We start from the raw sequence: 24,762 nt of genomic DNA, 5'->3' as shown, positions 1-24,762 counted from the left end.
TTGGCCACTGCCCCGTTTATAGTCCCGACGTACGTGTTTTACGTCACTGCGTTTAGAACGATCGGATTTTCCGACAACTTTGTGTGACCGTGTGTATGCAAGACAAGTTTGAGCCAACATCCGTCGGAAAAAATCCTAGGATTTTGTTGTCGGAATGTCCGAACAAAGTCCGACTGTGTGTGTCTAGCCACCTCCCACATCTATGTCCCTGAAGAAGGCCTGGGGTATCCACGCAGGGCAGTTCCGAAAGATATAGTTAAACTTGGGTAGAGAGATCATTTTTAACATATTAATTCGCTCTAGTAAATTAAGGGGAAGATTAGCCCACTTGGAGCAATGGTCTTTAAGGCGTGTGACTATGGGTTGGAGGTTAAGGCGTTGGAAGGACTGAGGGTCACGCGATATCCTAATCCCTAAATACGTGAATTCTTCTATCCACTTCAACGCAGACTGGGACGCTGAGTCCCTGGCCTGCGCATCCAAAGGGAAAAGGACAGACTTAGTTCAATTGATATTGAATTGAGAACCATCCAAACTCATTGAAAGCCTCCAGGGCCGCCTCCATCTTGTAAATATAGCAGGATGTCATCCGCACATAGGGATATTTTCTCCTCTATTACCTTGCCAAGCCTCAATTTGGCATCAGCATTAATTAAGGAAATAGGCCGGTAAGAGGCACATTCTTCACGGTCTTTGCCAGGTTTGGGCACCAATATCACAATCGCATCAGACAACGACTCCGGTAGGGAGTCCAAGGTGAAGAACTGCTGCAATAATGAGGTGAATCTAGGTGCTAAGAATTCCTGGTATACAGAGTAAAATTCGATGGGTATTCCATCCAGTCCCAGGGCCTTTCCCTGCTGCATGGAACCCAATGCCTTCTGTACCTCCTCCAGGGAGATGTCCCTGTCTAGCTCTGCACAATTCCCCACCTCCAAAGAGGGGAGCGTGACCTGGTTCAGATAGTGGAGCAAATGTGAGTTATCAAAGTTTGCCCTCGAGGAATATAGAGTCCTGTAGAATTCAAGGAATCTCGCACTGGTATCCGCTGGAGCTGTCAACAGACTGCCGTCCAGATCTTTCAGCCTACCAATGTGAGTTACAGTATGCTGCCCCCTGGCAAGCCAGGCCAGCAGCCCACCATTCTTATCCCCAAATTCGAATACCCTCTGGGCGGTTTCTAACATAGATTTCTTGGTGAGCTCAACCCTGATAAGAGACAAAATTCCCTCAGGGTGTCCTGCCAGGTCACATAGTGAGCCAGATCAGGAGACCGCACATATTCCACCTCCTTCAGCCTTGCCTGCTCCTCCAGTAGCCTCAGAGACTGCGCAGACTGCCTCTTTTTCATGGCTATGTAAGCCATGTATTCACCTCTAAGCCAAGATTTAAAGGTGTCCCACAGCACCAGAGGTCCAGCAGAATCTGCATTATTTATCCAACAATTACACAATGCCTCTGGTAGTTCCTCTTGGATCCCAGGTTCCATAATCCAGTACTCGTCCCGTTCACGAAAATTTAATAACCTGAGGATGAAGGTATGAGGAGGGGCTCCCTCAGGCCCCGGCCAGGGCGGCACATGGTGGGCCCTCTCCACTGCGAAGTACGGGGAAAGCTGAGCAGCTGGCAATAAAAAGCGCAACAGGTCCTCCGTAAAGAGGGTCCGGGAACGTCCCTCAACCCCCCTGGAGGCCCACAATCCTGAGATTGTTCCTCCTGCTCCGGTTTTCGGCATCTTCTGCCCGATATTCAAGGGCTCATACTTTTGTTTAGAGGGTACGGATAGAGGCAGCATGGTCTGTTACTGTGTCCACCACTCCTCCTACCTGCCGTTCAGCCTCCAAGACCCTGGAGCGGATTTTGTCCAGATCCTGTCGTATTATGCCCACATCTAACTGGACCTCCTCTATCTTAGAAGCCAAGGTGGTCTGGCAGGAGGTAATAGATTGGCAAGAGTTGATAACCGCCATAATCTCCGGCAGTCCTGTGGGGGCAGAGACAGGATCTGCCTCATGGTCTGTTTGCGACGCCATGGTGCGCAGGGGATCCTGTGGAGCAGGGGACCGGGTTGTTTTGTACCGGGATATTTGGAGGAAATTTTAGTTTCTTACCCCTCTTCTGGTAGCCCGGGGTTCTGGAAGGCATCCAGAGAGCACAGGGTCCCTCTGGAAGGCTCAGTCGCAAGGCACGGATAGTTTTCCTGGATAACACTCCAAGAGAGCTCATGAAACACGTCTGTTCAGTCCTCCATCCCGGCCACGCCCCCTGCATTGTCTTTTTAATGTTATTTTATTTTGTCTTGTATGTAGTTTGCTTACTTACATCATTATGTACTTTTGATACCAATAAAGATATTTTTAACTGTTGGGAGAAGACTGCAGATTGCCCAATCCTTTTATCCCTTAGAACTATCTGGATTTTTTCCTACTACCTTTTTAACTAATAGGCCCTCAGACAGCCTAGCAACCAAATGTGCCCGGGATAGGCCCAATCTTCGGCCCCAGCAATACAACACACATCCACCCAGACAGCCGTCCAGGTGGCACAGAACACATATCGCCTGACTCCACCCAAATATATAGATTCTCCCAACAGGCCAAGGGATTCAAGAAAACCCCTGCCCGTTGGGTGAGATGCCCCCATATACCCATAATCTGACCTTGCGTTGCCCTTCTCATATGCAGTACCACCAATTTACCCGGCCACCTAGTGGTAGAAGAGAAAGTGCAACAAGGCCAAACTTAGGAAGAAATCAATGAATCTCTATCAACCAGGATAATTATTCCTGGCAAGCAAATTTGTGAGGAGCAACCCTGCCTAAACTCCAGGGTGCTACACGTGTATAGAACCTGTAGCAACAAAACTGATATATATTAAAAAAAAATTACATTTAAATTTGATTTTCCCTGCAAGCTTTATTTTGTAAACTGGCTTGGGAAGCCAGTCTGGATGATGAGGGCACATTTTAGTGCACTTGGAACAAGATTAGAGATTTTTTTTGGATAAATTCTGGTATCTCTTTGCAGACTTTGAATGGAAATAACAAAGTTTTGCTCCACAGTGAGCAAGCCTTATGTGAAGAAGCCAAATTACAGTACATTCAGGTGAAGATTAACTTTTTTTTTTTTTTTTTTTTTTACAGTAGTTAAAGCCTGGTGTCTCTTTTGCAATCTTTGGATAGAAGTAACAGGTGCGGAAAAATTTGGCCTTGGGTGTTGGTGCCTTCACACCATAATCCTTCACAGTTATCCTTGGCAAATGCTTGATTGGACTCTGTTCTTAAAAATTATGTCACACAGGTGTGGAAAAACTGGGCCTTGGGTGTTTGTGGTGCCTTCACACCATAACCCTTCACAGTTATCCTTGGCAAATACAGAATTGGACTCTGCTCTTAAAAATTATGTCACAAGCTGAGCCAGTAGATATGTGCTCTACAATCTGATAGAATAGGATGGCTGCCTCTGGAGGACATACTGCCTCGTAGAGATGCATGATTCTGGGAAAAATGAAAATCGCAATTTTTTTGCTTAGAATTTGCCTAGAATAAAGATCTCCATTCTCTTGTGATTCTTGCGGCATAACATCACATCTACATTATACAAGAAAATCTTTTTTTATTAATTAAAGTGTATTTTTTTCCCCAAAAAATGCATTTGAAAGACCGCTGCCAGTGTGCCAGTATTTTTACTGGCAGCCAGTAAAAAATGGACGCTTTTTTCCTGCCAGTAACAGGAAAGGTTGGCAGTAAAAAATATGGCTGTGACACTCAGCTCAGAACTGTGCATGCCCACTGACAGTGGAACTGCCAGTGCTGTTTGGGCTGGAGTGGACTGAAGGGACCACCTGGCATGGAGAGAGACTGTCACTATAACTCAGGAGGGGACACGTGTCAGTGAGGTATAATCATCTGTGCTGCTGCCATAGGTGTGCACCCCAAAGCTCAAACACACTTGCGAGTGCAGAGTTCAAGTGTACGCTGCGTATAGAGTGCAGAGTTTAGGTGTACGCTGCATATAGAGTGCAGCGTTCTAGTGTATGCTGCGTATAAAGTACAGAGTTCAGATGTGCGCTGCCTATAGAGTGCAGAGAGCAGGTGTGCACTGTGCCTAGAGAGCAGAGTTAAGGTGTGCGCTGCACATAGAGCAGAGTTCCTATAGAGTGCAGAGTTTAGGTGTGTGCTGCCTGTAGAGTGCAGAGTTTAGGTGTGTGCTGCCTGTAGAGTGCAGAGTTTAGGTGTGTGCTGCCTGTAGAGTGCAGAGTTTAGGTGTGTGCTGCCTGTAGAGTGCAGAGTTTAGGTGTGTGCTGCCTGTAGAGTGCAGAGTTTAGGTGTGTGCTGCCTATAGAGTGCAGAGTTTAGGTGTGTGCTGCCTATAGAGTGCAGAGTTTAGGTGTGTGCTGCCTATAGAGTGCAGTATTCAGGTGTGTGCTGCCTATAGAGTGCAGAAATCAGGTGTGTGCTGCCAATAGAGTTCAGGTGTGTGCTGTCATACCAGTGCAGGGAGTATAGAAAACTGACGAGGTCAGCATGTATTTTAGACGTTTATTGCATGCTTTTTTAAAAAAAAACAATAGCTAATATAACCTATGAATATTATAGAGAGGCAATGCAACCTTTTTTTCATTTTGTGTTTACAGACACTTTAACCACTTCCCGCCTGTCCACCATCTAGAGTTGCCACCTCATCCCTTTAAACCCGAACACATATTGATTACACAGGTTCTGTGGCTGATTAAGGTGGTAATTAAACTCACTTGGTGCCTTATCTGCATTAAATTAGCCTCAGAACCTGTGTAATTCATATGTGTTCGGGTTTAAAGGGATGAGGTGGCAACCCTACCACCACATCCCTTCTTAAAAGTACAGAAGCACACCAAACACCCAGCAAATAGCACTATGGCTGCAAAGGTGCTGGTGCGTTTCTGGACCAATAAACACCAAGGTGATCTAAAAAAACTTGCCACCGTCTTCATTTATAGCTGGCTATCGCAGTAAGCGGCTGGGTGTTTGGTGTGCTTCTGTACCTTTTTAAGAAGGGGTGGGCTGCCCTTCAGTCCACCTGCCACCATTTATCCATTAGAATGCATGTGCCTCCACTGTTGGGACACTCATATTTTAGTGTTAGGACCACAGATATCAGGGTGCCTTGATGAGGCTCTGTGGCTTACGCATGCATTTGCAAATGCGTGCGGACTAAACCCCTGTTTTTAACACCTACTGTTAGGTTAATTTGGTTGTCTGCGAGCTGGTGGTAAGTAGGCTTTGGTTTTTTCCTGGGCATTCCCCAGGCTTTGTTTGCATTGATCATCAGTGCCCTGATTACAGGAAAGCCCCAGCAGTGCCACCAATCAGTGCCCATAAGTGATGCCAGTCAGTGCCTTCCATCAGTGACTGCTCATCAGTGCTGCCCATCAATGCCTAACATCTGTGCCCAACAGTGCTGCCTATCAATGCCGCCTATCAGCGCCGCCATCAGTACCAAACAGTGCTGCCTATCCATGCCGCCCATCAGTGCCGCATATTAGTGCCTCCTCATCAGTGCCACCTCATCAGTGTCCATCAGTGCAGCCTCATCAGCGCACATCAGTGAAGGAAAAAAAAATTGCTTATTTACAAAATTTACTAACAGAAACTAAGAAAAACTTTTGTTTTTCAAAATTTTCAGTCTTTTTTTTTTAGTAAAAAATAAAAAAATTCCAGCAGTGAGTAAATACCACCAAAAGAAAGCTCTATTTGTGTGAAGAAAAAGATTAAAAAAATGTATTTGGGTACAGTGTTGCATGACCGTGCAATTGTCATTCAAAATACGACAGCGCTAAAAGCTAAAAAATGGCCTTGGCAGGAAGGAGGTGAAAGTGCCCTGTATTGAGGTGGTTAAAGTAACTCTGTATGGAGGGGGATAACAGGGTTATGGAGGCTGCCATTGGTGACCTTGCCTTCTGAAAATGTTGGACGGCTGGCTGTTTTTCGAGTTTATTATTTACTGATCCAGGAGAAGCAGATGAGAAGTCAGAATTATGTCAGATCTCCTTTCTGCATCATTTTTCCAGGTCCAGGACTCAAAAGGTACAGAAGCCAATAAATCTGCATAAAAAAACAGACATCTAGCATTTTCCAGAGGTCAGCTTTGGCAGCTACCATAAAACTCTTTACAATTTAAACAGCCCAACTAATGCAATGTGTCCTACAAAGTACATCACGTTTTAATTCTTCTTTTTTCTTCTCGGCTCCACTGTTATAGCCGGTATAGCCCCAGGCATTTATTCTGTAGTTACAGTGATTTATACTTCAACTAAAATATATATGTTGGCTTTAGGATGTTAAAACCTTGTGTGGTGCTGAAGAGAATGATCACGGGAATCCGGAATGTGATTTAAGGTAAGGAGCAACAGTTGAAATTAACCTGTCATAAGAGAAATATGAAGGTTGCAATCGCTGACTTCCTTCTGAAAATGCTGCATGCCTGGCTCTTTTGCAGGCCCACCGTTTTCAGTACTTTTCAAATCACATACCTATAGCAAGTATGCAGATCGGAATGAGCAGAGTGACAGAGATGTGCTCATCAGTCAGATGTTTCTCCTTTAGCTGTCCAGTCGCAGGCTGGGGGAGGGACAAGACTTGTAAGTATTACTTAAGCTGTTCGTTCACCTTTACAGAAAAAATATAAAGCTGAACTAACAGCGAACACCCTCCCCACACCCCCAGTCACCCCTGTACTTACCTCCGGGAATGCTGAAATTATTCTGATTGGTCAGTACTGTCACGGATAATCACTCTGATCCATTCGTTGCTTCTGATTGATGCAGGCAGTATCTCTCCTTCATAGACCTATGTAGAATATCACAATGCCATTTTTTGTTACTGTGTAGGAATAAGGAATTGATGTCTGATAATGGATCCTCTGATGATGGGATATGCCATACCTTTCAGAATTTTCCTGGAAATAATATGCACATAGGTAAACTTGCCTTTCGTCAAACATAATTGTTGATTACCAGGTTAAAGTAATTTTTAAAATCTTTTGCTTATGTTAATATCTGCATTTTTCTTGCTAGAAATTACTTTTTTAAAAAATAATATTTCTTTATTGAAATGAGTATAACAGGTGTGGCAGAGCGAGGCTCTGCCCCTATGGAAAGGGATTGAAAATGGACACAGAGTTTGTATGCCTTCTGACTGCAAAACTACAGCGAGTAGATTCTAAATGGAGAAAACTGCTCAGATTTAGCTATTGCCGGATGGGACTCTGTAGTTTGGAGATCCCTAAGAGTCTTGGGTGGGACGGGATCTCCAACCCCGTGTCCGGGTCTTGAGAATAGCCAGCAGGGTGTGCCTAGCTGCACACAGCCCATATAATGAGGGGCTGGTGAGAGTAGAAGGGGGAGGAAGGTGGAGCTGGAGCAGTGGCTGCTAGTGAGCGAGGCTCTGTGTGAAGATGGATGCTGTGTGCGGCCAAGGAGCCTAAGACTGTGTGCATCCAAGGAGCTCCTTTGAGGGGCCAGTACCTATAGCAGCAGTACTGCTGAAGAGTAGCCAGGTGGACTAGCATTTTCAATTGGATTTTGTGTATTTAACTGAAGCTTGAACCCCCTATGTGGGGAAATCCTGAATGGACTTGTGTTTTGTTTTTCCATTTTTATAAATGTGGGCTACCAGGCCTTTAACTATAAATGCCCGTCTGATGTGGACTCACTGCAAAAAGTGCATTACGATGCCCCATGTCACACAGGGACAGGAGATATAGCAGAGAAGACAAACCACAGAAAATAATTGAATGGATATAGTGCAGGGGGTCTCCAAACTTTCTATACAAAGGGCCAGTTTACTGTCCTTCAGACTTTAGGGGGGCCGGACTGTGGTCATCGGAAGTAGAAAATGTATCAGCATTGCTTGGAGTAAACCATGGCTCATTTCTGGTGTCAGTGAGAGGAATTGTGCCCTACCATTTGTGTCATTGGGAGGAATTGTGCCCCATTGTTGGTGTCATTGGTTCCATGTCATTGGGAGGAACTGTGCCCCATCATTGGGAATTGTGCTCCATCTTTGGTGTCATTGGGAGGAATTGTGCCCCATCTTGGTGTCAGTGAATGAAATAGTGCCCCAAGAGACAAATAAAAGCAAGGGCTGCAGTGTGGCAACCACTGGTATAGTGTTCTAATAAAGGACGAATTAGCAATGCAATAATACAATGCGGCTGACAGCAAAGTTGTGAAGGACATCATCTTTTCCACATGGGGAAGCAAAGAGGGGAGGGAAGAAGAGAAAAAGGGGGTGGGGCAGTATTGTTGGTGGGAAAGGGAACAAGAAAGTGAAAAAAACATTATATACAGCCTAATAACAGAGTAAGATATAGTAACAGTTGTCAAGGATTAATTGTACAAATGACAGGGCTCAATTACAAGTCCTTAGCTACTAGCCAGGCCTTAAGGGTTTCTTGCCACCAGCTGCCCCACCCAACCATGCTCCGCCCTTAAACACACCCTCATAAATTACCTCATGAAATTACACTTAAATGTTTTGTGTAGAATTAAGTTACAAAAATAAATATTAACAACATTATTAGTACCCTTCACAGCGTGAGCAGTGCCTTCGCCGATGCAGAGGAAGAGTTGAGCTGGCTGATCATCAGAGAATGGGGATTGCCCGCTGTAACAGCTTTCATTTGAATTGCTGGGTTCCCGGCGCCACTCACGTCACATAGTCCTGCCTCCCGGCATTGGACCAGTGTTCTGTCTATTAAATGCGTGGGACGTGAGCGGCGCCAGGTGAGGAGGTGGGACCGTGTTGTGGTGAGCGGCGCCGGTTTCCAGTCACAAAGCCATCAGCCATGTAACGGAAGTGACATTCCGGCATGGCCATCTTGGTACACCCGCCCTCATCTGCAGTAAGCCTACAGTCAGAAGGCAGCAAGCGGACATCTTTTTATACCAAATGAAGTCTTGCATCTCACACTTCCTTTTACCAGTAAACTGAGTTTATATAGTCAAATACAGTATTTGAAAGTCCGTGTGACTGTTTTGATGTTGAATTTTGAAGCATCGGCAAGCCTGCTGATCTCACAGGTTTGCTAATCTGATAGAACACGGCTGCTTTTCAAATTCAACAGTTTGACGGATTTATAAATACTGTATTTCACTATATAAGCTCAGATTACTGGTTAAAATAGGTGTAAAATGCAAGACTCTGGTGGGTGTAAAAAGATGTCCGCTTGGCGACTCCAGACTGTAGGCTTACTGCAGACGAGTGTGGGTGTACCAAGATGGCCGCGATGGAACATCACTAAGGTTGAATTTTCTGATAGAACACCGGTAACCCAGCAATTCAAATGAAATGAAAGCTGTTACAGTGGGCAATCCCCGCTCTGATGATCGGCCAGCCCTACGCTTTCTCTCCTTCCTTCTCCTGGCTGGGAAAACGGCTCCCGTTCAACCCTGCCTGCCGGCGGTGCTCGCCCCCCCCCCCCCCCCCCCCCTCCGAAACAGCCCATGCTCGCCAGCCATCATTTTCTACTTGCAAAATGCGAGTAGAAAATTTGAGGGCTGCAGTTGGGATTATACAACCATAAGGACCAAAAGGTTAAGGAATTTCAGCTTGGATACATCTTTAACCACTTCAATACCAGGCACTTACCCCCCCTTCCTGCCCAAGCCAATTTTCAGCTTTCAGCGCTGTCACTTTTTAAATGACAATTGCACGGTCATGCTACACTGTACCCAAACAAAATTTTTATAATGTTCCTCCCATAAATAGAGCTTTCTTTTGGTGGTATTTGAATACCTCTGTGTTTTTTATTTTTTGCTAAACAAATAAAAAAAGACTGAAAATTAAAAAAGTTTCTTTGTTTCTGTTATAATCTTTTGTTGAAAAATAAGTTTTCGGGAGGCAGGAGGCGGAGCCTAGCGGAGCAGACATGCATTGTTAGAGCTCCACACCGCTGAGGAGAGAAGAGAAGGACAAAGCGGAGCCTGCAGGCTCAAAAGGTATCTATTTGAACCTTTTTGCCCCAGGGAACAAACTGTGAAAGTTTGGGCAGGAAATATGGTACTGGGAGGAAGCCGTGGCAGAAATAAAAATCACCTCACAAAGAGCTCACAGGCACTCACTGCAGCTGAAGCAGCTCCAGTCACCTCACAAGATACAGCATCAGGGCGCTCTCACAGACAAAAAATGTCACAGCAAGACTCTCCATTTGAGTCAGATACAGAAGAAATCCTCTCACAAACTTCTCCACAAGCCTCCTCAGTATCCCCAGTAATATTATTACAATTTGAAAAGATGCTTCATAAGGCTTTAAAACAAACCTCAGACCAAATAACAAAAAGCCTAACCAAAGAAATAAGAGAGCTGGGAAACCGCACCGCAGCCTTAGAAATAAAAATGGATGAAATTGAAATTACAACCCAAGAAAATATAACAGAATTGGAACAATTAAAAAAAGAGAATTTAATACTTCAAGCTAAGCTCGAAGATTACGAAAATAGAGCCAGACGTTCAAACTTGCGCATAAGGGGAATACCTGAAACTGTGACAGACCTGCAATCTACTATTACTGCTCTATTACAAGAACTAAAGCCAGATATCCCTATTGAACGTTTAGAACTGGACAGAGTACACAGAGCCCTCACAGGCAAAAAGAAAGATGGACCCCCACGTGATATAATCACAAAATTTCATTATTACAGAACGAAAGAACAAATACTAATTGCTGCAAGAGAAAAAAAGGAACTTAATTTTCAAGGACACAATTATCAAATTTTTGCTGACCTATCCCAACTTACTATTACTAAAAGACGATCCATGAAACCCCAACTAATGGAACTGCAACGCCACAACATTATGTATCAATGGGGCTTCCCCTTTTCAGTCAGATTTAACTACCAAGGTACAATTTACAGAAGCAGATCAGCAGATGAACTACAACAAACCCTTTTAAAATTAAATCTGACAGAACCCACAAGCAGCAACACTCCCACACGCAGAAGAATGGCGTCATCTTCACCTTCAGGCAGCACCCAGAAAATTTCAGAACAAAATGGGAATCATCATTCTCACAAAAGAGGCCGTTATGCCACATCATCCATGGACCAAGAAGATTCAATGGACTGACATCCTAATTCCTGATATCTCTTCATTTATTATACTAAGAGATGGTTCTCTATAAAAAACCTATATTTATAACTGAATGTAACTGCATTCTGATAGTCACACACTGTGTGGGATCATGTTACATTCCAGTTATATTTCTTACTACTTCTGATTCATATAGCCTTAGAATATATAAGTGAAATAAGGAAATTCTTGTTCAGTTATATATTATCAGGTAATAACAATAGATTTATTATTTTTTAGGACAAATATGTTCAATAATCCAGAAGTAATGGAAGATTTTTCTTTCTTTTCTTAAAACAAATCTATTATTACCTAACTAGTTCCTAGAATTATGTTTTTGTTTATTCTAATCTGAAGCAATACAACCTCAATTTTATGAGTTAACATATCTAAACAGTTACATATGAATAAAATATGTAATTGTTTACTCTAAAAGGGTTAAAATCCCAAAATAATTCAAACTATCTTCATCAATACCAAAGTTATTAACAGTACCTTTCTAACTGAATTATTTAGCCTAGGGCAAGACTAACCATATACAACCACCCTGGAATAAATAATTTCAACAAAAACTATATTCTGCACTCCAATTAATGAAACATCATTTTGATGTCTTTTGACATAGCACTTCTCTCCTGTAAGCGGAAGATCCCTGTACCCCCATTAGCCCTCCTCATTCTCCCAACCATATTATGTGGGAGTGTGACAAAGGCACTTATTCCCCTGAGAGAGATATTTATTCTCTTTCACGGGTAAATTGTGATTACTTGCAAAAAATAATTTATACAATGTATCATCTAATCTCATATGTTTTTTGTTTACTCTTTACTCCAGAATTCACTGGTTTCTTTTCTATCTATTCATCTCTTCAGTCCACACAGGTTGATCTGCGCAGTCAGCTCTGCATAACAAAAAGTAAGTCAAAACTATTTGATCTATTGCCATGGCAACACTGAATATACTTTCCCTGAATGTTCAGGGAATAAATGTCCCTCAAAAAAGGACCAAAGCCTTCCGTACTTTCCATAACAAGAAGGCTCACATAGTATGCCTCCAAGAAACACACTTCACCAAAGATTCTACTCCAAAATATATTTCTCCTTTTTATCAACAAATTTACACGGCTTCTGCCTGTACCAAGCAAAGGGGAACTCTAATTGCATTTCACCGATCCACACCATTCACCTTATCATCAGAAATTAAAGACCCAGAAGGTAGATACCTGATACTCATGGGTTATATAATGGATACAGCAATCACGGTGATTTCCTACTACGCTCCTAACAAACAACCTACACCATTCCTCTCACATATATTACAAGTGATTAATACACACAAAATAGGAACAGTGATAATGTGTGGGGATTCGAACCAGGTCCTCCTCCCATTTCTAGATAAATCACCTTTTACACCATCCAAAATAACCTCTAGATTACCTTTTTCTCAACTTCTTTCCAAATACAATCTGGTAGATTCATGGAGAGAAAGTAACCCAATGAAAAAGAAATTCGCACCCTCATCAAACCTTCACCAGAATAGATATTTTTCTAACAATAGGAATGATACCAGAAATTATTGCATCGGATATAATTCCGATTCCGTGGTCTGACCATAATGCAGTATACACTACTATAGCCTCAGCCATACCAAAAGCGCATGACCCAACGTGGTACTTACTGGACATAATGCTCAAACACCCACTACATCAGATAGCCATTGAACAAGCTTTAAAGGAATACATATCAATTAATAATACAACAGACATCTCCCCAATAACACTGTGGGAAGCTCATAAGCCTGTCTTGCGTGGTACAATACAAAGACAAATGGCACTATTTAAACGGGAACGCAAAAATCTAGCAAAAAAACTAGAACTCAATTTTAATGCAGCCTACATATCATTTCAAGATAATCCATCTCAGAGTACAAAATCTCATCTGGAAAAATCTAGATTGGAATACGATCTATTTCTCACTGAGTCAGTTGATAAATCCCTCAAACGCTCCAAACACAATTTCTACATGAATACAAACAAACCAGGTACATATTTGGCTCGGGCATTAAATTCAACAAATCTTTCAAACCAATACGTTTGAAATTATCAAAAAATGTTTACACTTGTAATCCAGTTAAAATAGTCCATAAATTTCACTCACATCTCGCAACTTTATACAAGACAAACAATGAATTTAATCCTACAGAAGCTGAATCCTTCTTCTCAAAAATAACCTTACCTGAGTTATCTCAGAATCAAAAAAGCAGTTTGGATGAGCCTATAACTATAGATGAAGTTGCTAACGCCATAAAAGACCTAAAACTTAACAAAAGACCAGGCCCAGACGGCTACTCGGCTTTATACTATAAAACATTCTCAAAAATACTCTCTCCCATTCTCACTGAAACTTTTAACAAACTTCTAGATGGACATTCTTTTCGGCAAGAAACACTAATGGCAATTGTTTGTATGATCCCAAAACCCCTTTCTGATGATACTTCCTGTGTGAATTATCGGCCTATCTCTCTGTTAAACCTCGATATTAAATTATTAGCAAAAATAATAGCAAAACGCCTCAATAGCATTATAGGAAAATTAATACATAGAGATCAAGTAGGCTTCATGCCAAATAGACAGGCAGGTGATAATATACGCAGAGCAGTGTTATTGGCACATATTGCTAAAAAACGGAAAATCCCTTTATGTTTTCTATCTCTCGATATTAAGAGGGCATTTGACACAGTATCCTGGCAATATATGCAATATTCATTACAAAAATGGGGCTTTGGACCCCACTTTTTAACATGGATCAAAGCATTATATAATAAACCCAAAGCCTATATAAAATATGCTGGATACAAATCTGAAGCCTTTAATATCGAAAGAGGTACCCGACAGGGTTGCCCATTATCTCCCTTATTATTTGCCCTTATACTCGAACCCATGGCCCAATACATCAGAACAAACCAAACTATAACTGGCATTGAAGTAGGAGGTATTACACACAAATTATGTATATTTGCAGACGATATATTACTTTTTCTATCATCACCACAGGTCTCTGGTCCTAACTTAATACCAGCTCTTGATGGATTTGCAGCCCTATCCGGCCTTATGATTAATCCTAAGAAATGCCTAGTGCTTAATATTTCACTCACAAACATGGAATTGATCCCGGCTAGGGCTGCACTCCCATTCACATGGGCAGAAAAATCAATCCCATATCTTGGAATTCATTTAACAGCATCTCATTCTGACTTATTCTCAACCAATTATCCTCCTGTATTAAGACAGATCACAAATCTAATAAAACAATGGTCGCAACTTCCTTTATCCTGGATAGGGAAGATTAATGCAATCAAAATGACTATTCTACCCAAATTGCTTTATCTATTCAGAGTCCTCCCTATTCCAATTCCTTCCTATTTTTTGAGAATAGTACAAAAAAGAGCAACTTCGTTTATATGGGGCTCTTCTAAAACACGTATACCTATACACACACTACATCTTCCCAAAAATAAAGGAGGCCTGGGATACCCTAATTTTACTAACTACTACAGAGCAGCACATTTGGCCAGTCTGTCCAAATACCATGCAAAACAGGAAATCCCATTATGGGTATTTATAGAGGCTTCAGAAAATGACCCTCTATTAATATCAAATTTATTATGGCTTGATCCTAAAGACCGCTTTAAAATTCATAATCCCATAACTAAACACTTCTTATCTCTCTGGGATAAACTAAAAAACAAATATCAGTTACAATCTCCACACAATCCTCTCCTTTCTTTTATCAGAAATCCGGCCTTTTATCCGGCATGGATCTACCCAAATTCTTTTAAAGCTTGGACAACATCAGGCATTCAGACACTAAATGACTTCATAGCATCTAAATCATTCCTTTCATTCCCATCGCTTAGAGAAAAATATGATCTACCAAACTCTGAGATATTTAGATATCTCCAAATCAAAAATTTCTATACACCATTCCTAAAGGGGGATACACCATTATCCCAATTATCCATTTTTGAATCAATCTGTACAAAAGATCCATTTGCTAAAGGTACAATTTCATCACTTTATAATCAATTATATGGAGTAGCAAATCTTAATAGACCCTCTTACGTTCAGAGGTGGGAGGAGGACCTGGGACGAACTTTAGAAGACACAGACTGGTCTAACATATGGCTCACATCTAAGTCATCTTCACCCAACATCTTAGCACTGGAGACAAATTATAAAGTCCTAACTCGCTGGTACCTTGTACCCGCTAGAGTGGCAAAATATTCACCTAATACCTCAACTCTTTGTTTTCGAGGATGCCCAGAAATAGGCACATATTTACACATATGGTGGACGTGCCCAGTAATCCAAACCTTCTGGAAGGAAGTCTTCGTGATTGCATCTAAAATATTTAAAAAAATAATACAACCAGATCCATATTTAACTTTACTTAATCTAAAACCGGAATGGTTAACACTCTCTCAATTCAAACTTATGATCCAACTAATAACGGCTGCAAAACAAACAGTGGCCAAGGCATGGAAATCTCCTACATTGGTACTAGCAGAAACAATTCACAGAATGAATAATACAATGTCCCATGCTAAGATGGTAGCCATCGATCAAAATCAAATTCCAAAATTTGAAAAACTTTGGCATCCTTGGATAAAACAACAGTTCCTGTCAAACTTCAATGACTCTGTCCTGTTGCCATGGTAACAGATTAAATGACTTACAGAGACACCCATTCTAAGGCTTCAAAGAGAACTAAAAAGAATAATAAACTGACGAGCGGGACAACCTTGTGGACCATACCTCTACCTTTCAACCCTTTTTCTTCTTTCTCTTTCCTTTTCTCCACCTTACGATTAAAGCTTATTATCAGAATTTATTTGACCTATATACACTCTACTTGTAAACAATATGTATAGTAGGTATAAATCATTTTAATACCTACAAAAGTAACTAAGGAAATGATATATATCTTTAATTTAGGTTTACGTGAACCCAACGTTTAATATTTGAAATTTCATGATATTTACCTATATAAACCCTACTGTAAAACAATGAGCTTACTTTATAGATCCTTGTAAACTTACTTTATGTATCTTTATAACATTGTATACTCAATAAACTTCTTTTGACAAGGAAAAATAAGTTTTCTTCTTCACTGATGGGCACTGATAAGGCAGAACTGATGAGGTGGCACTGATATGCAGCACTGATGGGCACTGAAAGGCTGCATTGATAGGCATCACTGATGGAACTGGCAGGCAATATTAATGGGCACTGATTGGCAGCTGCCTGGGCACTGATTGGCATATGCCTGGTGGCCTAGGCTGGCATACCTGTTGGTTTCCTTTGTGGGCATCCCTGGTGGTCCTAGCGGCATCTGCCTGGGGGGGAGCTTCGCTGATAAACAGAACAACACAGACCCCCCCCGTCAGGAGAGCTGACGATCGGCTTGCATCGGTCAGACGCGAGTGAGGAAAAGCTGATAAACGGCTCTTCCTGTTTACATCGTGATCATCCGTGATTAGACTCGGCTGATCACGTGGTAAAGAGCCTCCGTCAGAGGCTCTTTACCGATATCGGTGATGCGGTGTGTCAGACTGACACACCACACCACTGATCGCCACGCTGCGCTCCCCTACGGGTGTGCAATCACGGCTTATCCTGCTGGATGTCATATGATGCACAGTCAGGATAACTGAACCACTTCCCGGCCATCATTCTGCTATAGGCTGGGCGGGAAGTGGTTAAAGGCTAATCATTTATTTTCAATTTCACATAGGTGATTCAGTATGGAAAGAGTATCTCTAATAATGGGAGCGTCCATGGTGTTCCACGGTTTGGCAATGATAAATTTAGCCACAGGGAGAAAGTAGACCAGCAATACTGTCACGGGCAGGCTCAGAAATCAGTAGCTAAAGCAGTAGAGGCTCCCATCGACCAGCAGGATAGGTATATATGCAGGTCACCCTGATGAATGACACATGCTCACCCAAGGACTAATGGGTATTTACCAGAGCTCCTGATGGTGGAGATGGGTTTTGCTGCATGTTAGTATCAGGTCACGGTCCTCAGGATCACCCCACCAGGAAGTAAGCAAGCTGGGGTCCAGCAGCAGGTATAGCAGGTAGGGATCAAGCAGAAACTTAGTCAGAATACAAGTCAAAGGTCAGTAACAAGTGGTTGCAGGTTGGTATCAAGTAGAAACATAGTCATGGAACTAGCCAAAGGTCAATAACAAATGGTAGCGAAGATTGGGATGGCAACAGGAATGTCAAGAGTGAGATATTGGCTGGAGAGAACACAATCTGGCAAACAAGAAGTGCAAAGGCCTGACCTAAATGGGAAGTTAACGGGAAGAGCAAAGGGTTCAAGAGAAACAAGACACAAGGCAAGGTTGTCTAAGGAATCAGGCAGGGAGCTGTCCAGCATCTCAGGTGGCTCAGCAAGAAGAGAAACTGTCTGCCAGACACAGCAGAGGTTGTAGGTTTAGAACTGGGTCCTTATAGCTACTCTTGTGTTTGGGGAAAAATGTTCAAGGCTGACACAAAACAATGTTAGGGAAGAGCGATGTGCTATTTTTGAGCCTAGGAGATCAGAGATCAGGGGTGTAGGGGTGAAAAGGTATTGGTCGCAGGACTGGCATAACAAGAGGAAAGGAAGAAAAAAGAGGTCAGAAGAAGGGAGAAGAAAAGATGACTAGTCCGTCAAGGGAATCTACCGCCAACCGTTCCTGGAGTCAGCACCTCATGTCAGGAACCTGTAAATAAGCAAGCCAGGGAGACCATATTTTGTCGAAGAGGGGTTGTTTGTCTCACAAGACACTAACCATTTTTTCATTTAGCATTATCCACATGAGTTTATGCTATATTAAGGCTATATCTATAACTGGGCTTTTCACAAAAGCATTTTTTTCCGCCAAGAACATGAAGTATATTACCGTCTGTCTGTGTCTCGGGACATTTTCGATTGGTTTATTCGGTAGGGTAACACTTGCGTCTTTGGTAATACTGACTGTCAAAACTGAAATAATAGAATGTACCCTCATCCAAAAGTGGCGCAATTTAGGACAAGTCCACCATACGTGTAGAAATGTATCTGGCCACATACCCTGAAGCAAGAGGCCGATGAGCCCAGATACATTTTGCAGTTTCACTTTTTTGTTATTTGCACAGCCATTTATCAAACACAGATTTTAAAACAAAAAATACACTAAAATAAATTTTGGTGTCAACAAAACAATATTATACCCAATTATTTTTGGTGGAATATAAAAGATGGGGTTGCATTAAGTAAATATCAAACATGTCAAGCCCTAAAATTGCATAAACCCGTGAAATCACAAAAATGATGGTACCCAAAATTCTCCCTAGGTGATGTTTTAAAAGCCATTATGGGTTATCAGTTTAGAGTTAACCTTAAATTATGGCCCTAGAATTATTGCTATTGCTCTAATGTTGGTGACAATACCTCCCATGTGTAGCGCACTTTATGTTTTCATACATGTGTGTCCAACACTGCTTGTTTGCATGGGGAGTGTATAAGGGGCGACAGGGGTATCTTTACATTTATTTTATATTTGTATTTATTTTATTTTTTTTTTAAAACTTTTTCATTTCTTTCTTTACTTGCATTGCCATCAAGGGGGAAGGGGTGTTTCTCATTATATTAAGTAGATCTTATCTCTTATAGGTTATATTTCCATTGATCAATTGAAAAAATTCCCAGGAGAGCTGCATGATTTTACACCGGACTCCTCAGAATATTTAGTTTATTGTATTTAAGCTCCAAGTTACAAATTTTAAAGGGAAAAAAAGTGTTGATTGTTATGTTACCATCTGTTTATAATATTTATGTAATATTTTTGCATTGGATTTCTGTACAAAAATTAAATAATATGATCACGCTAACAACAGTTTTGCTTTTTTGGATTACTGAGAAATTCTTAGTCTCATTCTTTTAATTTAGAGAAACATCTTGAAACAGCCAAGCCAGATATATACTTAGCCTGCAATCCTGTCCATCGCCTCTAATGTTTGTTTACATTCTGCCAGCATATCTTTATTGTACTAGCTGCACCAGCATACTAGCTTCCCGTAGGATGAGGCCATTTTGCCGTGTACCTCCCTGCTTTTAAGAGATGGTCTTAAAAAAAAAAAAAAAAAAAACCCTATGAAAAGTGGGTGAGAATAAAAGGAGTAAATGGACTAGGAGCTTGGGGCCTCGGATGGCCACTTAATTCATCATTGCTGGCAAGCCAAGACAATATGAAGTTAGTCACAGTGAGCCAATTTGTCCATTTAGGACGCAGGGGTTTAACAGACATTTTTTCTGAAAGTCTTGTTCTAACCGTAAACAGATAATATCTGTGATCATGGATTCCGACAGCCACTTTGTAAGCCTTGTGGCAACATTTTGTCCTGAATAATTACAGGGTGCTTTTGACTGACAGGTGCAGTTTCTCACAGGGCCATATTACAGAAAACATTTGCTTTTACACACATTGACACCTTTTATTCTTGCATTTCTGTGCTGCCTTGTTTGAAAAACAAAGCCTCTTGATTCTAATAATTACTTTGTTACCTGTTGAGCTTGCCAGTAGAACCAGTACTTTAACTGCCACTGTTACAGGATAGCTTTGCCTATTAGAGTTATAGGACGTCCCAGTGTCAGCTGCTTAACGGTAGGAGGAGATGTCAATCAATCAGCAGGATAAAGACTAGAAAAAAATTGTGCATAAATCTAGTAGGCTGCCAACATTCACTAGACATACAGTGTAAATACAAAAAGGTAGACAATGTGGTGCTCCAAAGGTGACAAATAAAAAATAAATGAACTGTGAAAAAAAATAAATGTAATATCAACAATATCGTATGGATATAACTATATATGTATGTAAATAAATTGAAATTCAGGATAAAAGTTCAAAAGATGAATAAATCAAAATTCAAAAGGATTCTTGACTGTGCAGCATGAAAAAAGTCTCACACTTCTCCTGGTGATATCAAATTTTGATCATGTAGATAAACAAAAGATAAGGTTTGCACTTGGACTTGGTGGACTCGTATACTAAACAGCATAGGAGTCAAATAGGCATTCATGAGTTAAAACCTCAACAAGGTTCAGCATATAACTATGATCTGAGAGTAAACCACTTCCAGTATTAGAGAGGTTCCAACATCAGAAGACAGACTCCATGATATATATTGATCCACGTCAGAAGTAAAAATGATGATCCATGGAAAGGAGTATAAAAAAAAAAAAAAAACAAAAACACACATAGTGTAACACTGTATAGTGGGTTTATTGTAAAAACATGGAGTAAACATTGAAAAGTTCCATAGAGTGCTAGTATCCTTCAGTCATAAAAAACAGCAATGTGCAGTAATTCCAGGAGCGTCACCCTGGATGGACCTGGAATTACTGCAATTTTTTTTTTTTTTTTTTTTAAAGAAGGATACTAAAACTTTTTTGAATGTTTACTCCATGTTTTTACATGGGGAGGGGAGAGGGTACCCGTTTCCCCGCCGCCGGGTAATTCACAAAGCACAGCGCGCTTTGCGCATGCGCAGTAGGGAACTGGCTGTGAAGCCACAAGGCTTTACTATCGGTTTCCCTTACAAGGAATGACTGCGGCAGCTCCTGAGAGCCGATTGAAAAACTGGCTGGAGTGCTGACATTGCAGAATGCCTGGACAGGTAAGTGTCCTAATATTAAATGTCAGCAGCTACAGTATTTGTCATTTTTTGGTGGGGGTGGGCTGGAGCTCCTCTTTAAGTTGGCTCTTTAATCCTTGCTGCCCAATCCCTAAGCAGGACTAATCGATTTTCAAATATATATAATAGTTTGTACTTTGTAAACTATAACTTTCACACAGACTAAATTAATATACACTGATTAGGGTTATTTTTACCAAAGAAATGTAGCAGAGTGCATTTTGGCCTAAATTTAAGAAAATAAATATTTGCAAAATTTTATAAACAGAAACCAAGAAAAACTTTTTTTTCCTTCAACATTTTTGGTCTTTTTGTTTTATATAGCAAAAAATATAAAACCCAGTGGTGAATAAATACCACCTGAGTAATTGTCATCGAAAGTGTGACAGTGCTGAAAGCTGAAAATTGGCCTGGATTGGAAGGGGGTGAAAGTGTCCAAACTTGGGGTGGTTAAACTTTGCTAACTGAGCCTGATATATTGTATACAAACAAATGATCTTTTTGCATATAAGAATGCATTCAAACTGATGGCAAAGCTGACATCAGATTTCATCAGTTTTAATGGGCTTCCGTTATGTGCCCTATTCACACCAATGTTGTCATGTCAATTTCTTTCCCATGCTAAAAAAATCCGCACGTGATATCAGTGTTTTGCTGTGAAGGCACATAGAGAACAATTTTTTTTTGTGTGCCCTTTCAGGACGCGTGCGGAAAATCTGACGTGTCTGCGCCACGGTGTGAACGAGGCCTTTTACATAGATAAATAAAAGCTGATCATTGTAAGCACCCCTGTCAGTGGTATATGATTTGTCTCATTTCTGTAAACAATACATCTACAAGAGAGCTCGTTCTTTTGAAAAACAGACTTAGTGACTAGATCACCATGGATATAGAAGAAAGAAGTCCTAAAAAAGAAAATGAATGTAGACGCTACATCTAAAGTATTGGTAAGCTGCAATATAAAATATTTGCGTTTGAGTTTAATACTGCTTCAAGGTAAATTTCTCACTTGGTTGAAATATTTCCAGCACCTCGCCGCTATTGGTAACCTGTGCAGAATGTCCTTTCATATAAATGAATAAGATTGGTAACTGCCTCCATGTTGTTGTTATTAATAGCCTTTTCTGGGGGTCTGACAGGTAAAAGAAAAACTAATAAAGGTGACGTTTTAGTTTCTGCACTGAATAGGGTTGCTGAGCACAGAAGACCTGTGTTTCGGGCGTTCGTCCTTAAATGCATAGGGCCAAGGGTACCACATGGTACAGCGTTCAGCACCATCCAGTTGCAGCCATAGACTTCAACGGGCTGCAGGCAATGGGACTGGACACTGCATCTGTCCCTTCTCGGTGCACTAAAACGCAGGCAGCTCTGTGTGTAAGGGGCCTAATATGAATGTTTTTGATTCACCTGACTATATTCATACAGACATTTTTAATCTGAAAAGAATCATACATTTATTTATTTACATTTTTTCTCTGTTCCCAATTTATGCAATTTCATTAGATCAGACAGTTCTGCATGCACAGGTTCAGGCAAATCAGCCAATTGTATCCAGATTTACAAACACCAATCAACCCAAGGGAACGGTAGACAGAATTGTAACAACTTGCTAGCTTGTTACTTGCATTTGAAAAAAGCAGAACAAGAAGGCAAATACAACCCAGAATGTAGTATCCACCTAGGACCTAGCACCCTAGTTATGATGCAGTTACCCATACGTTGCATGTCCTGCAGAGCCACGCACCGTGAAAGTCACTCCAATACGCATGGTTTCCTGTGTGGTGCTCTGTGGAAAAAAAAAAAATGTCGCCTGCACCATTCTTTTGTGCATTACAGCCCAATCATTTTGAACAGGCTGCCTAACACAGAACAGCTCAATGCATGAAAAAAGGTCCATTGTAGTACACTGCATTATGCATTACAGCCCCTTGTGTTGTAGTGTGGATGTGCCTATAGGGCTAAATGCAGAGGAGAAGCTGAATGCACAACTAAAATACATACATAAGAAAGGTTTAAAATGCCAATGGGTTTGTAATTCTGCGCTGTTTGACTGCACAGTCAGATCCTGGACCTCCGTTGCAGCATGACAAGATGAGATACGCTACAGTCCAGGGAATGGTCAATTCATGCAGAAAAAGCTACATTCTTCAAGAGTGAAATTGCCGTTGGTCACATTTATCTAATTTTAGCAGTATCTTGGTGGCTCACCCTTTGATGTTGTAGCACCCTACTAGTGTAGGATGCTAGGTAAATTAAGGCTGGTTCCTTCTATAATCAAGGGAGCAGTAATTGTTTGGCCTGGTCTGCTTGGGAGTTTCACAGGCTAGGAGTTTAATTGCTTCCCCCTGCCTCTGGAAGGAGATTCCAAAGCAACCAGCCTGAATATTTATCAGGTTCCAGCCAATCCATGGAGAGGAGTGTCCGGAAGCGAGATGGAATGGTGATAAATAGCTTGACATACTGGAGAGCAGGGTTCCTTCACCCCTGCTGCCCATTAACTGTATAGTTGCTCTTGAGGCCTCAGCAGTGCAAGGGCTGAGGGCCTGGATGGGCTTTGCTTGGAGATGATTAAAGAATTTCACCACGGGGGATCTGGTATGGAGAGGTGCCATCTCACTCACAGGGCCGTGTCCGGAGCAGGATGGAAGGTGACAGCTGTCCTGGAGACCTGCGAGTAAAGAGCCTAAACTGATCTCTGTTACCGTGTATCATTCTGGAAGCTGCTCTGGGTAGTGGCAGTTTTGCATCTGCGCAAAGTAACCAGATGCCAAAAAGACTTGCCCCATGGTCTTCAGGTGAGAGGCTGAGACTGTATTATTGAAGCTAGTGTGAATGGACTGGTGCTTGCAGGGACAGGCAGCCTCTGTAATTGTTCAGAAAGCCCCTACAGGGGTAGCGCTATAATGTAAAAAATACCTTTGTTAATTTTGGAGTGCTTGTCTCTCACATGGAAACATTTAAAAAAAATGCAAGTACCAGAATTGCTCCAGACCTTACCACAAAGTAAGCTGTACTGTCAGACAGTATTCCTGAGTGAAGGTAAAAAGTAGCTATGCACCAATACTTTTTTTTTTTAGTACTCCCCGATACCTACCGCAACTGTTTTGTTCATACTTCAGCTGTCAGCAATGTTACAAAAGCATTAAAAAGTTATTTACAAATGAAATACATTTTTTTGTTTTAATTTTGCACTTTGAAACTTGAAAGTACGCAGGTAAAGGTGTAAAAATATCAAGGAACAAAGCAAACAAAAAGTTTTAATTATTTTTATAAAGTAGAAGTGAACAAAAAAGAAAATCAGCTAGAAAATAATAATTTAATGGAGGAGCATAAGGAGTAAATTAAGTGGTTAAACAGAGGAATGTTTAATAAGAAAAAAAAACAACAAAAAAAAAAAAAAAAACTTGACAGGTTGCTTTAATTAAGCCAGGGGTCTCAAACTGGTGGCCCTCCAGCTGTTGCGGAAGTACAAGTCCCATCATGCCTCTGCCTGAGGGAGTCATGCTTGTAACTGTCCGCCTTGCAACGGCTCATGGGAGTTGTAGTTTTGCAACAGCTGGAGGGCCACCAGTTTGAGACCCCTGCTTTAAGCTAACTTCATCTGCAGAACAAAGTTCATCCCTTTGATCTGTAGATGAAGAAAAACAGTAAGATACAAAAATAATCTCTTTCTTTTTATCTTTTGGCTGAGCAATGTTGTTGATAAACATTGCCCAGCTGCTTTTTTTTTTGACAGCTCCAATTTCCAGGACTTCAAGAGGAAGCGGAACTGCAGTCTGCTTACATAATTTGTAATAAAAACAATCTTTCTTATTCTGAAGCTTAAATTTTTCACTTTATTATATTGCAGCCATTTGCTAAAATCATTTAAGTTCATTTTATCCTTATTAATGTACACACAGCACCCCATATTGACAAAAAAAAAAAAA

At 41.2% G+C, this 24,762-nt stretch overlaps 1 protein-coding gene across 1 annotated transcript in view; it reads left to right on the top strand.

Annotated features, from left to right (window-relative positions):
• The window catches only part of TERB2 (telomere repeat binding bouquet formation protein 2), a 29,674-nt gene extending 10,340 nt beyond the window's left edge, over positions 1-19,334 (top strand). The window contains exons 5-7 of the mRNA XM_073618943.1: positions 6,315-6,376; positions 6,868-6,956; positions 18,810-19,334. Coding sequence (XP_073475044.1) covers positions 6,315-6,376; positions 6,868-6,956; positions 18,810-18,901 — 243 coding nt within the window. The 3' untranslated portion in view covers positions 18,902-19,334. The remainder of the gene's footprint in view (positions 1-6,314; positions 6,377-6,867; positions 6,957-18,809) is intronic.
• Positions 19,335-24,762: the final 5,428 nt, after the last annotated feature.

Source organism: Aquarana catesbeiana, linkage group LG03, assembly GCF_042186555.1.
Source record: "Aquarana catesbeiana isolate 2022-GZ linkage group LG03, ASM4218655v1, whole genome shotgun sequence".
NCBI classification, from domain to species: domain Eukaryota; kingdom Metazoa; phylum Chordata; class Amphibia; order Anura; family Ranidae; genus Aquarana; species Aquarana catesbeiana.
The sequence above is the reverse complement of the archived record's forward strand: the minus strand, read 5'-3'. Positions and strand labels throughout refer to the sequence as shown.